Below are 13,154 nucleotides of genomic sequence, written 5' to 3'. Positions count from 1 at the left end.
ACTACGAGTGAAAACAGTTATCAATCCTTTGAACTGTCTGAACTCTCTGATCCTTCAACTACTCTCATTTTATGACATGGACAATTAAAGTAATTTCTGTTCTGAAGTAGCTGTAGCACTGCTGTGTAAAATATACCTCTGGCTGGTTAGGGAGTTTAAGCTTTCATTTCACTGACTAGTCTTGTTTCTTAGATGGCCAAACTAAAATATCATCTACTTAAGCCTTGTATTTGAGTGCACCTTTGACAGGGCCTGAATTGTGTGCTTAAGACTTGCATCTTCTTGAATTCTTGCATTACGCTTCAAAATCTACTAGAGCATGAGTGGGAGTGACACTTGGTGGTAAACAGTATTTCAGGGTGAAATGCTGAGTTTGTTCCTAGCTCTTATATGGGCAGTTACGTGGAAAAAACATATAAACAAAAGGGTTTTTTGTAAGTTTCAGATAGGTTGGATTTTTTCTGTGCTATAGCACAGATGACTTAAAGTTTTTCATTCATTTCAGCAGACTTTAATATAAGCATGGGTGTTTTTTTTGTCTTGTGTGCTTATACCATGTTCCCCTTTAACTGAATTACTTTCTTCTCTAGAAGAAGCTAGCATAGTAGGAGAAAATGAAACCTATCCTCGGGCTTTGCTTCATTGGAATAGAGCAGCTTCTCAAGGTATGTCTGTACTTCACAATTCCAATTGCTGTATTTTTAGTAGAGCCATTAATGTTTTATTTCATGTTTTTTATTAAACAGGGAAGGAGGGAAAGCTTACCTCCTCCTGTTCGGCATTAGTTACTCCATGTAGGTTAGTTGCTGTTCTTTGTTCCACTGTTAGCTATAAAGTCATTGCAATACGCTTGCAGTTCTGAGCCATTCTGAGATTCTGAAGATTAAAGAACTGAAAAGTGTGTGGTGTGGGATTTTGCCATTCAGTATGGAATTACAGTGTTAAACAGCATTAGGAATGTTTAGACTGATTTTTTTAAAAAATCATTCACTTGGAAAAATAGATATGAAGCACCCTTTAGGATTTTGGTACTTTTCATGATTTATAAAAAATGTCATTTCCTGTTGAAAGCCAGCAAAATTCAGTGATGAAGAATGCAGTCTTATTGTCCAACCAACAAACCTAGGTTTAAACTCTGATGCTTGTGATCCTATCCTAAAATAGACAAAACTAAATTAATCATTGAAGATCTCAATTTGCTGTATCTAACTTTCATACAGGTGCACCTACATTCATGTACTGGCTTTTAACTGAAGAGCAAGTGTATAATGCAAATGGAGCCTAAGAGTTTTGTCTGAAAATCTCCAGACCTACTTAGCTTTTAGTAGAAAGTTAGAAACTGAAAAGATGGAATGGTTAAGTATGCAGTTACCAAATGATAATAAGAGACTTTCAAGTTTTCAGTGTCTCTGTTTTAAAAACAGAGCTGAAGCCCTTAATGAACTTCTAAGAAATTGAGAGTTTTTCTGTAATAAGTGACTGTGAACAACATGATACGGCTTTTCAACTGATGCCTGTAAATAGCAGTAAAAATGTTGGTAGGATTACCAAGAAATAGAAATCTGTTGTGTTTTGGTTAGCTAAACTAAATTACAAAAAAAACGCACCCCAAACAAACAAGAAAAAAACAAGAAAAAAAATAAAAGAAACAAAAAAAAACCAACAGTAAACCAAAAATGTTTATATGAGAGAGGGTAAAAGGGAAACAGTTTGTGCAAACTACGGAAGGTAATACTGAAGGTCTTATTGCATCTTCATATGAAACTAAAAGGCTTTCTTTGCCTAGCTGTTTCATCTTTGTTGTTGTTGTTTCTTCATTTATAGGATATACAGTTGCAAGAATTAAACTTGGAGATTACCATTTTTATGGTTTTGGGACTGATGTTGATTATGAAACTGCATTTATTCACTACCGACTGGCATCAGAGCAACAGCACAGTGCGCAAGCAATGTTTAATCTGGGCTACATGCATGAGAAGGGATTGGGCATCAAGCAGGTGGGTAAGCTGTAGGCTGGTAGTCTGCTTCATTACAGTGCATTTACTAATATTAGATTAAGGCCATAAACACTACTGGGCTTTGGGCACTATTTAACCACTTAGTAGGAATTAGCATGTCTCCCAATACATTCCCCATTAGTAAATGGCTAAGTACTTCCACTTCATACTTAGCTATGTGAAGAAATGAGACCAAGACAGGGAAAAAGCTCTTTGCCCAAAATTGTGAAGACTGGCAAAAAGAGTGCCATATGCTTGAATAATACTTTCAAGACTTTGAAGTGTAATGAAATGAGTGCAAATCAATTCCTGGTTCAGGGTATTTTAGCACAAGATTGTTCTTGCTGTGTGAAACACTGATTAATTTCTTTTCTATATCATGACATTTTGAAAAGAAGTTCTATGTGTCTTCAAGTAAGAAACCATAAGCACCAAAACCAATGTGATTTATTAGCTATGGTTTTCCAGATTAGGCTAGGCTACAATTTGCTTTGCAAGCTACATCACATAAAAGGCAGTATATCTCGTCCTCTTAGGAAGCTCATGGTGTATTGCTGTCCATGAGTTAACTAAAAATTACAAAATCCAAAGCAACATGTTCTTATATGTGTCAAAATCATGTAGTTAGTGATTACATGCTAATTTTAAGCAGCCTGCTTTACCTTAATGTATTATTAATTCATGCAATTGATGTATGAATTCAGTAACATCTTCTGGGTTACCTGAAATTGTAAGAAATTGTTTTTCTTTCCTTATTTTCAGTGAGCTGCAACATTTAGGTTTTGTCCAGATACGCACCTTTTAATTATTCAGCTTATTAAAAGACATCCCTTTGCCCCTAAATTCTTGGGAAAAGGTTAGAACAGTGAAAAGCAAGTCTTAGGTCAATATTGTTACTTTGGCAGCAGCAAGTGATCAACATTAGATAACTGCTTACTGACCTAGCTGTAGAAGAGACAATACAGTACACAAATTGCATGATTTCTAAAGCTTATCTTCAAATTTTATTTTCTCTTTTTAAGTGAGTCCTTAAAACTAGTTAACTTCTGGAAATGAGCCTGTAGCTAAAAGCAACAGTGCTAAAATTGGGAGATTTTCATTTTTAAAAAAGAATCCTTTCAGAACATGGAATTTTTTGTTTCTTTTGCTTCTACCTTGAAAACAGCCTAATTTGGAGCAAGTAATAAAAACTTTGAAAATTGTGTTACATCATGTTGAGCATAACTGCTGGTTATTTGAGGAAAAATTAGTCCTAATTCTATCATTTGCATGGAAGAGAAATTCTTTATGGTATTTCAAAATCAGGATAAAATTACAAAATGAACATGTGGCATGAAGTCCTGGAGGTTTCTTGTATTTTAAGTGTCCAACTTGGAACAATTTCAGAATTAAGTCTTACACAGGCCTGTCCTCCACATCACTGAGTGAACACAGGCAGTTTGTATTCAAGTATTCTAACATTGCATCATATAATCTGAAGTGGAACCACAAAAACCCAAATAAGAAAAGTTGAACTGTTCAGGTACACATATCCTCTGTTCTTGCTACAGTCATCACCTTATTCCAACTATCACAGAGGAGAACACTATTTTAAGCTCTTCCTAAAGTTGCTGGCTGTGCTCATGCTTTTGCCACTCATGCAAGTTATGTCCATTTGGATAGGAAGTAGAATCTAATTTGAGAGTATGTGCAGAAATATATGCACTATGCAGCAAGCATGCTGTAGTATAACTGGGAGAAGCTGCTGCTATGTACTCCTTCATGACTTTGATTTTCTTAGTCTTCCATGTTTAGTGTGATGTTGGAGATGTCAGTGTAGTAGGGTTACATAAATATATGCCTTAGTTTACAGTGCATGGGTTGAATATGTTAATACTAATCTCTTGATGAGCTTCACTTCTAGCATCAGTTACCATAGCTTAGCCCTCAGATTGAAGCTTCCCTTTACTTCTCTGTTCAGAGGTGAATGTCCCTCAGAAAAAAAGGGGAAGTTTTACTGAATGGCCTTTGTTTAACTTTACCAAAACCCTTGTATTCAAATGAGAGGATGCAATAGCTTATAGAAAAAGCTCTACGTATTATGGCTAATTTTTTAAGGTCTTCAAAACTTGAGCTTTATATTTTCTTAACTTTAGGATATTCATCTTGCAAAACGATTCTATGACATGGCAGCCGAAGCAAGCCCAGATGCTCAGGTTCCAGTCTTCCTAGCACTTTGCAAGCTTGGAGTGATTTATTCCTTGCAATATGTACAAGAGATCAATGTAAGTAATGCAGAATTAACAGGAAAAACAACAGTGTTTTTCATGTTTAGAAGAAGCTTGAGTTGTAATGTCATTTAAGTAGAAGTCTTACTTGAGCCTTCTGAAAACTTAGATGTGTTTTGTGTTGTTGCATATTAAGAAAGCTACTGAAGCTGTGATTCTTATTTCCTAGAATCATGCCCTCCTGCATGGGCAGTGACTTCCCCCTCTAGACCAGGTAGCTCAAATCCTCATCAAACTTGCCCTTAAATACTTCCAGGGATGAGGCATCCACAATCCTCCCTGGGCAGCCTGTTCCAGTGTCTCACCACCCTCACACTATAGAATTTCTTCCTAGTGTTTAATTTGTGCCATTATATGAAACTGAAATATGCAAAGCCAGTGCTGTTCTTCCCTTGAAGAGAATTTCCCTGACCTGTTTGACTGCTCTTATCTGTGGCCATGTGGTGTGCAAGTTAAGTAGACGATTACAATGATATAGTCGCTGTTCAGGAAAAAAAATAAATAGTTTTCTGTTGCCCAAAGTCTCATGTATAACTATCCCACTTGAGTTTTGTTTAATTTCTATGGGAAAAAAATATTTGTATTAGATAGTTTAGCTATTATACAGTTTCTGCAGAGTGGCAGCACTGAAAAATATATTTGCCTGTAATTTAGGTGAATTCTTTCTATACAGTGTCTCAAATATTCCTCAGTATTCTGATATTTTACAGACTTTTGTATTACTTCTCTGTACCATTTGAATTTATTAGTGCCACTTAGAGCAAATGGAAGTTCAGACAATCCAGCTAAATTTGACTGAATCTAGTAGTCTTGAGAGTGAAGACTTTAAAGAGTGGACAGTCAAAATACTCTAAATCGATTGAGCACTCAGAGAGGCTGGTATGCACAATACAGATACTCCAAGTTTTAAGTCTGATGATGCAGACCTAAATTGACAATGACTGCAGTACCATCAGGTACAGTAGTGAAGCATAAGGTGTGTGTTGTAATGCTTGTGTGGATGGAAGCCTGATAGAAAGGCAGTTCAGTCAAAACTAACCATCACTTTCTTCCCTGTACTTCATCCCCACAAATCTTAGCACTGTACCACATTAAATATCCTGGGACTTACTGTTTTGTCATTCATGGTACTTTGCTGATGACTTCCACCTTGGCTGGACTGATAAGTTCACTGCTTCTCTGTATGTGATACTTGCTTCTCTTTCTTTAAGACAATTAGTATGGTTACGTACCTCATTTTTATTTAAAATTTTTATTTAAATTTGCTTTGCATGGGAAAGCTGCAAAGTGGCTTCATGTCTAGAACAGAAAATAGAATAGCTCATCCTTTATAGCATGGCTTTTAGTCTTACTGGCATTTACTTCTGTGAAATTAAAAATGTTACTGATGTGATATTATTTTTTCAAATAGGAAAAGAGCTATTGAAGTTGTAAAACTGGTAGTTGTACATAAAAAATGTTACAAGTCAAATTTGCAATCAAAGTAACTTGCCGTTCATGCTCTTTAACATGATCATGTGGACTTCTTGTTTCTTAGATAAGGGAGGTGTTCTCACATATTGATATGGACCAGCTCTTGGGGCCTGAGTGGGACCTTTACCTTATGACCATCATCGCCTTGCTTCTGGGAACGATTATAGCTTACAGACAAAGGCAACACCAGGCAGTTCCCAGACCAGTAGGACTGCGTCCAGCTGTGCCTCCACAAGAACCACCACCAGAGCATCAACCACCACAATAGCAACAAGAGCCTCAGTGAATGAACTGGATTTTTCCAAAAGGAACAATTTTCATTGTGATTTAGGACTTTGGATCAACAGTCTCTCCCCCAAAAGAGGCGTAAAGAAGTTAAAAAACAAAAACAAAAGTCTGAAAGCTGCTTAGAATTATGCCTTTTTTCAGGGATAAGAAAATTCTTCTGAAACAGATTTGAATGTTATTTCAGTGCCAATGGAATAACACTATGGCTTTTTTCATGGAAACACAAGAGTGCTACTACAAATATGTTGCCTGCTGTGTCTAGTTCCTCTTTATTTAGGGTCCTTTTCATTTTCTAGAGAGAGCAGAAGTCTACTATTGGAAAGTTTTTGCCTGCTTGATAGCAGTTGCCCTATATAAAAGTAATAACAATAAAAATTTTATGGCCAATGTAATTCCAAGAAGCTGAACTATATTCAAAGCTCTAAAAAGATGAGCTGTATGAACTTTTATTCTAATCTGCATCCCAAATATTTCTACAATCCTTACATTATTATTTCTTAGTATTTCTTACACTTTGGTTTTCTATGCTGTCTTGGGTGGTTTAATGTGGATTATTTATAAACTCTGTAAAACTAAGCCAGCAAACATGCCATTCTCCATTTGTGCTTTTTTTGTTTTGAGTATTTTCCTCCATTCCCCTTAAACTTGACAGTTTTCAACAGACAGTAGCTAGCCCAGGAGGTGGATTGGGGCAGATTTGGTCTGTAGAGTTAAACAGTTGCAAGTTAGCCACACCGCCCAGATCTTGCACCTGTCTGGAACTTTTTTGAAGCATTGTACTTTGACATAAAAACAAATTGGTGGTGTTCCTAAATTCCTTAAACTTGCTTTTACAAGGATGTTGAATCTAGATTGCAGAAAGCACCAGTATTATTTTGGACACTGATAAAAGGACAGAGCCTGAAATCTCAGCAAGTTAGATTTTTTTTGTGTGTGTGTGTGTGGTTTTTTTAGAGGTGGAAGTTCTGTATTTAATTTTCAACAATCCTGTAAGCAGTCTGCACTGCAAGAAGGAAATGTATGTGGTATCTCATGCATGCATCTGTTCAATGCATCTACAAAAAAAGGCCCCAAACATGCATACTCTCTACAAAAGGGCAGTGATGCTACTCCAAAGTTTGGCTGACTGATAAGCATAGTGTGTTAGATTACAGCAGTGCTCTGGCTGTCACCAGCACCTCTTGTACCTAGCATACATGAGAAAGTCAAAATAACATCTCTGGCTGTGCCATCCTGAGGATCCCTTTTAACAAGAGTATAGAAAGAGAAAGAAGACTAATGGTTCATACCAAAAGGTCAGTGCAGAGGCCTTTTAATAAATGTAATAGAACCTGTGGACTGTTTTAGACTGCAAGAGGAATCTTCACTTAGTAATGATTTTAATTAAACTGTAATTTCAGGCCTGGGGTTGGGAAACAGTGGGGGAGTAGTTTAGAGGCAAGAAATGCAGAAGTTTCTGTTCTTATTTACCAGTGGCAGTTAAATATTTGTTTCTATACTAGCATTAAACCCTCTGGATATGCTGTCTTAAAGCTGAGTGAAATGCAAATGAGGCTTTAGCTGCTTTCTGACAAAAGCTGATGTATTTAAAGGGTTAAGGGCTTCCTTTCATGCAAATATTTTTCCAGAGGATTGGCAGCAATGTATCAATACACTTTATTTAGAATTCAGATTTTCATATGGTTTCATACTTGGACATTTTTAAGGAGACCATTGCACAGTAGATCTGTAGTTTGGGAAAGGAGATAAGCAATCCACTCTTTTGTAAATTGAAATGTCTTGGATGACTAGTATTAAAATACAGGTAGAACTTCTCAGTACTTCAAAATGCTTATGCTGCTTTTGTGAAGACAAATCTTTCATTTTAGTTTGGAGGGTTGAAGCATGTGATAGAGCAATGTCCTGTTCAGTCGTAATCATCGTTAGCAGATGGAACAGTATTGAACTTAAATGTAGGGTCTAAAATGTACAGCACTTTCCAGCTACATTTCTAGGATATCTGTGACTTCTAAACACTCCCTCTGAAGTATTTTTGCCTCTGTCACTTAATAGCTCTTTTTAGCTTGGCATGAAAAAATTAAAGACTACATGGAAAATGATTTTCAGTTGAATACCATTGGTTCACTGGTATTGGTCTCTTACAATGTTTAACAATTTTGTTACACTATTAAAAATGTTTTGCTTGATTGATCTACTAGAACTAAATTCTAAAAGCTCTGTCTTACTTGCATGAGAATCTGTCATCATTGCTGCTATATGACAGTTGACTTTCAGTGAACCTGCTGCATTTTTATATCCAAGACATCAGCAGAAGAAAATGATAGAAGTTCAGCAAGTTGTTTCACTTTAAAGAACTGCTTTTTGAAGAAGCAATAAGGAAGTCTTCTTCTGCTACTTTTTTCCCTTCCACCAAATTACTACCACTAACTTTTTCAGATGACATTCATTTGAATGAAGTGGTAGTAGTAAAATAGTACTTACCATAAGTAATGGCAAGTTAACTCAGGGATCAAAGAAATTAATAACTTTTCTAAATCAGTTGTCTACAACATGACTTAAGTTTTTGTGACAATCCCTTGCTTCTCTGTTCTGGAACTTGCATTTCAAGGGACGTATATTTAACTCTTACTAGCAATATGCTTCTTGCTGTGCATTCAGTTTATTAAGCAGCTTTTTTCCTGAAGGAGCTGGGTTGCTGAGTTTACTGCAAGAAAGTACTATTCCCTTTTGGTAGCACACAGGTTGTCTTACAGCTTATATGCAGGAGTATTTTAGAACGCAAACTTGATTCAAGAGAAACCTTTCTGGGTATGTTCCGCATGCTTTAAATGGAAAAATTGTATTCTTTGTCTGAAGTAGTGTAGACCAGAGCCTGCATATTTGACCTTCCTGGATGCATGCTTTTCTCTCCCTGCGCAGAGAATTGAACTACAGAGCAGTAAATGTTGTTGATGGGTGTTTATATGTAGGAAAACTGTGGAAAGATGTAGGGAAGAACGTTTTTCTGCATCTCAAATTCTTAATCAAACACATTAGGTGTTCTTGGTGGTAGGAAGAATCTCTGACCTGTTGAGAAAACAGGATTCATCACTCTGGTGAAACTTGTCCCAGAGCTGTCTGTTGAAACAATTTTCCTTTATATTGTCCATTATGGGACAATGTAATAGAAGATAAGGCCTTTGGTAGAAACATCCCAATGAGACTCTTATGAGACAGACTCATTTTTTGTCATCTTCCTTAAGTCAGCTGCTCTTATTAAAGTAAAACAAACAAACAAACAAACAAAAAACAACAAAAACAGCAACTATCAAATGTTTTTACTTTAGGATAAGGATGTTAAAACATGGATTGTGAAAGGACTTCTAAGACTATGCATTATCTAATTTCCACCTATTATATGCTAGTTTTGGCCTATAAAAGGGAGGATCACACTCACCTTTGCAAGTTGCTTCCTTTTTAAAACGGCAACAGTGAACTGAAAAATCTATTTTTGTTTCAGAGAATATTAAAATAAAAAGATTTAGTTTGATTTGAACTACTGCAAATGCATATGGCAAATAGAAACTATTGGGGGGAACCCTTTGTTTTTATCAGCTGAAGTTCTTTAAAGGGTCTTGTAGGAGTTTTGTAAATTTATTTTGTATTTAAAATCAGTATAAAGGCTGGTCAAATGTAATATAATTGTGTAAACAAATTCTGTTAATAGAAAGATGTACAGATTCATTTTGTACTGTATCTTTAATCTTGTGAAATAAAGATGCCACCTGTGTGGTTACCCTCAGTGTTCACAGTGGTTATGGTAACAGGGGCTATCAGTTGTTATTTGGATGTACTGATCTATACTACTGCTAAATGCACGTCTTCCTGTAAGGACACTCACGCTTCCTTCACTTCTTACTCTCTTTAAAAAAAAAAAAAAAAAAAAAAAAAAAAATCTGTTAATTTGGGTGGGGCATAGAAAAGGGAATAGAAAATTATGCATTGCATCTTTAGCTGTGCTAGAAATGTGCCGTGTGTGTGTATGTATGTGACCCTTTTTTCAGTGTATGCAGCAGCTGTACCAAGTGTGGCAGACACAGAACTGCAGGGTGATTTGAGAATAGTGACAAGTAACTTAAGGATTACTGTTGCATTTTCATTAGTAATAATACAGGGATAACACAGTGACTAGAAAGATAGTGGGGAGGAACTTTTCCGAACTGACAAGTTTTCTTGCTTTTCAGGCCTTTTTGAACCCATTCATTCCTTCAGGTTCCATCTGTTGAGACTTTGAGTCCTCACTCATAAATGTATTATGTTGGTTTGCTTTCCAGTGTGCTTATTAATTTGGAAGAAAACAATTAGAAGAAAAGTAAGGAGGTTGAGAGACCAATAGTAACAGTTATGGAAGTTTTCAGCAGGTGAACTGCCTTGGGCATGAGCCCAAGTTACATAGTTTCCTGAGTCATTCAGAGGCTTCCCACCAGTTCTGCTGCAAACAGCACTTGTTGCAGGTACGAGACGGAACTACTGATACTAAAATGAGGTTGAGTGACTGATGTAACTTAAGCTTAGTGAGGACCATCTGTCACCTTCCAAAGAGCCCATGGCTTGAGATGCGATTGCTGATGTGTTCAACTGAGGTGGGGTCAGAAGTATAGATACCTTGTTTTACTTGTAGCCTGTATCCATTAGGGAGTTGTTTTCTGTGGTGGTAATAGAGTACCATGTGTATAAATGATAGTGGAGGGAGTTGTTCATTTGATGTTTTGGTTTGTTTGTGTTTTTTTTAAGACACACTGAATAGTGTTCCTGGAAAACTAGTATATTTGTTTGAATTTCCTGATGTGGTTGGTTTTGTTTGGTTTGTACATTGCTATATTCTCCTCAGTCTAAGACTAAACCACTTGATTTAAAATTAAAATACTAATAGAAAGTGTAGTTTGTAAAACTGCAACAGTTGTTCCATTAGAATATGTTACTTGGTTTAATGCAAGAATGTTTTTCCTCATATCTAAATGATCATGAGCTTAATGGCATTTCTGAATCCTGACTTTAATTCCTATTTTTATAAAGAATTATTGAGGGGAAAAGTCACTCTAGTCTATTTCTGAAAAAATTCAGAAGACTGTAAATTACTTCTTCCAAAGCCTGTTTGAGGGAAGGTGGTGTATCGAATATCCAGGTAATGAATACTTTAACATCTAATCTTAATTTTCATTTTCAGAAAGAAACATAAGTGGAGATGGAGCACCACTGTAGCTGCCTTTTGCGTAGAAAGAGGTAAATGTCATCTAACTTCCATAGCACAGTAACTGAATTCTGTAGTGAGTCTCAGAATGTTTTTACCCCAAAAGGTGCCGCTTATTCTGGTAAACTTTTCTCAGTGCAGCAGCATTTCAGGCAGACCTCCATTTAAGGGATAGGTTGCTCACATTTTTATTGTTTTGCCACCCAACTTCTTGGGTTTTCCATGTAACACAGGTTGGAATTCCAGAGTTGTGAAAATAACTTGGAAGAATATTATTTTTTTGTGCCACAAAACATTGCAATTATGTTTCTCCAATTCTGCCATCAGACATTTTCTGTATTTCCTTCCTTATATTTTTTCTATGCTTGTTTTTCTTCATACTCATCTTTCTTCCTAAACACAGGCATAAACTGTACTGTAAAATTAGATGTTCCAGTTCCCATCTGTTATTTATGAATGTGACTCCATTTTTGCACAAGAGTCATACTAATTTTTTTCTCTTTTTATTGTTTCTAATTAATTGCTTTTGCTAAAAAAAAAAAAAAAAAAGTACTTTGGATGTGTATTTCCAGCTAGAGTGGCTACTTCTGCAAAGTTAACTCTAGATTTTCTTGGAGTACAAATTCTTTCCCACTAAAGCAGGTGAAAATGTTTAGCAACTAGTGATGAAGGTTTCTTTTAAAATCACTTTTTCACTGAGATCATCTGGTGAAATATTTGAACTATCTAAGTTATCTGAACTCTGTATTTTACAATATTTTACATTACTCATTTCTGTTTAATCCTGCTTTCAAGTTTGGTAGGCTCTGGACTTTGCTATATACTGAAATTCCAGTAATTTTTTTTTTTTTTTTTTTTTTCAAGCTTCCCCAGATCTGTTTAAGAACAATTGTAAAGGAAAAACTGGCTTGCATTACTAGTATTAAAATGTGTATGTGGAAAAAAAATCAAATGCACTTTATAGACTTCATTTAAAGTCATGATTATAGCTGATGTTAAAACTACCAAAAAAAATCTGTGGCATGTTCCAGTTTAAGGCTGATATATTTAGAATATAAAAAAGAAAACCTGGAGGATCATCCAGCTTTGAATTCAAAGGCTAAAAGCCTGAAAATCTATGTTTGGTGAGTTTTCCAGTAGCTGATTACCTTCGTTACTGATGCTGTGAGATCAAGAGGACTTGACTTAATTCTTTTCAGTTTGTATTTAGTTCCATCTTTAGTTCTCATCACATTGATTATAGGATTGGACAGTCCGTTAGGAAGAACAGCCACACCGTAATATGTATACATTTTATTGAGTAATCCAGACGTAATGTTAAATGTTCATCTGTAATTTGTTAGCTAAAGGATTTAATATCTTTTTACAAATAATTTTGAGTCTGACTTGATTGTTGAAATCAGGGAAACATTGCACAGAAGGGAGGTGACTACAGTAAGAGAATTCAGACCCAGTGAGATAAATGTTGTGATCTCACCGCACACAGCTGTGTTGGCTTTTTCTGCCCCAGTGCTAAACAAACAGCCTTACTCAGTTTCCTGCTTGGAGTCTGATCTTTTACTCCGTGGAAGGCAAAGGGTGCAACTAGGTAGGAACTTCTCAGAACAGCAAGAAAAAAGGGTTTCTTCATTAATGTATCATCTCTCAAATACCAGTTTAGCTGTTTATTAGCTATTTGCCTACTCTGGTATCTTTTACATTCAGTGAAAAAGCTCCACAGATACAAAAAAAAAAAAAAAAAAAAAAATTCAAAATTTTTTTTCACATGTAAAATTGTTTCTGTTAGTGTTTTGTTTTGGGGTCTAATTATTGTCTTTGAGTTTACAAGTCCCCAAAAGTTTGTTCTTCTTAGTTCAACTCCTAAAGATAGATTGATAGGAAATGCTTTTAAATGTTTAT

At 35.8% G+C, this 13,154-nt stretch overlaps 1 protein-coding gene across 2 annotated transcripts in view; it reads left to right on the top strand.

Moving 5' to 3' along the window:
• SEL1L (SEL1L adaptor subunit of ERAD E3 ubiquitin ligase) overlaps nt 1–9,800 on the top strand; it is a 34,887-nt gene extending 25,087 nt beyond the window's left edge. The window contains exons 18-21 of one of the 2 annotated variants that reach the window (XM_051621426.1): nt 594–665; nt 1,825–1,997; nt 4,133–4,261; nt 5,802–9,800. In XM_051621426.1, the coding sequence (XP_051477386.1) occupies nt 594–665; nt 1,825–1,997; nt 4,133–4,261; nt 5,802–6,005 (578 nt within the window). In that variant the 3' untranslated portion in view covers nt 6,006–9,800. Of the gene's footprint in view, nt 1–590; nt 666–1,824; nt 1,998–4,132; nt 4,262–5,801 lie in introns of both variants that reach the window. The other variant, XM_051621425.1, reaches the window with a different exon arrangement.
• The last annotated feature ends 3,354 nt before the right edge of the window (nt 9,801–13,154 follow it).

This window comes from Apus apus, chromosome 5, assembly GCF_020740795.1.
Source record: "Apus apus isolate bApuApu2 chromosome 5, bApuApu2.pri.cur, whole genome shotgun sequence".
NCBI classification, from domain to species: domain Eukaryota; kingdom Metazoa; phylum Chordata; class Aves; order Apodiformes; family Apodidae; genus Apus; species Apus apus.
The sequence above is the reverse complement of the archived record's forward strand: the minus strand, read 5'-3'. Positions and strand labels throughout refer to the sequence as shown.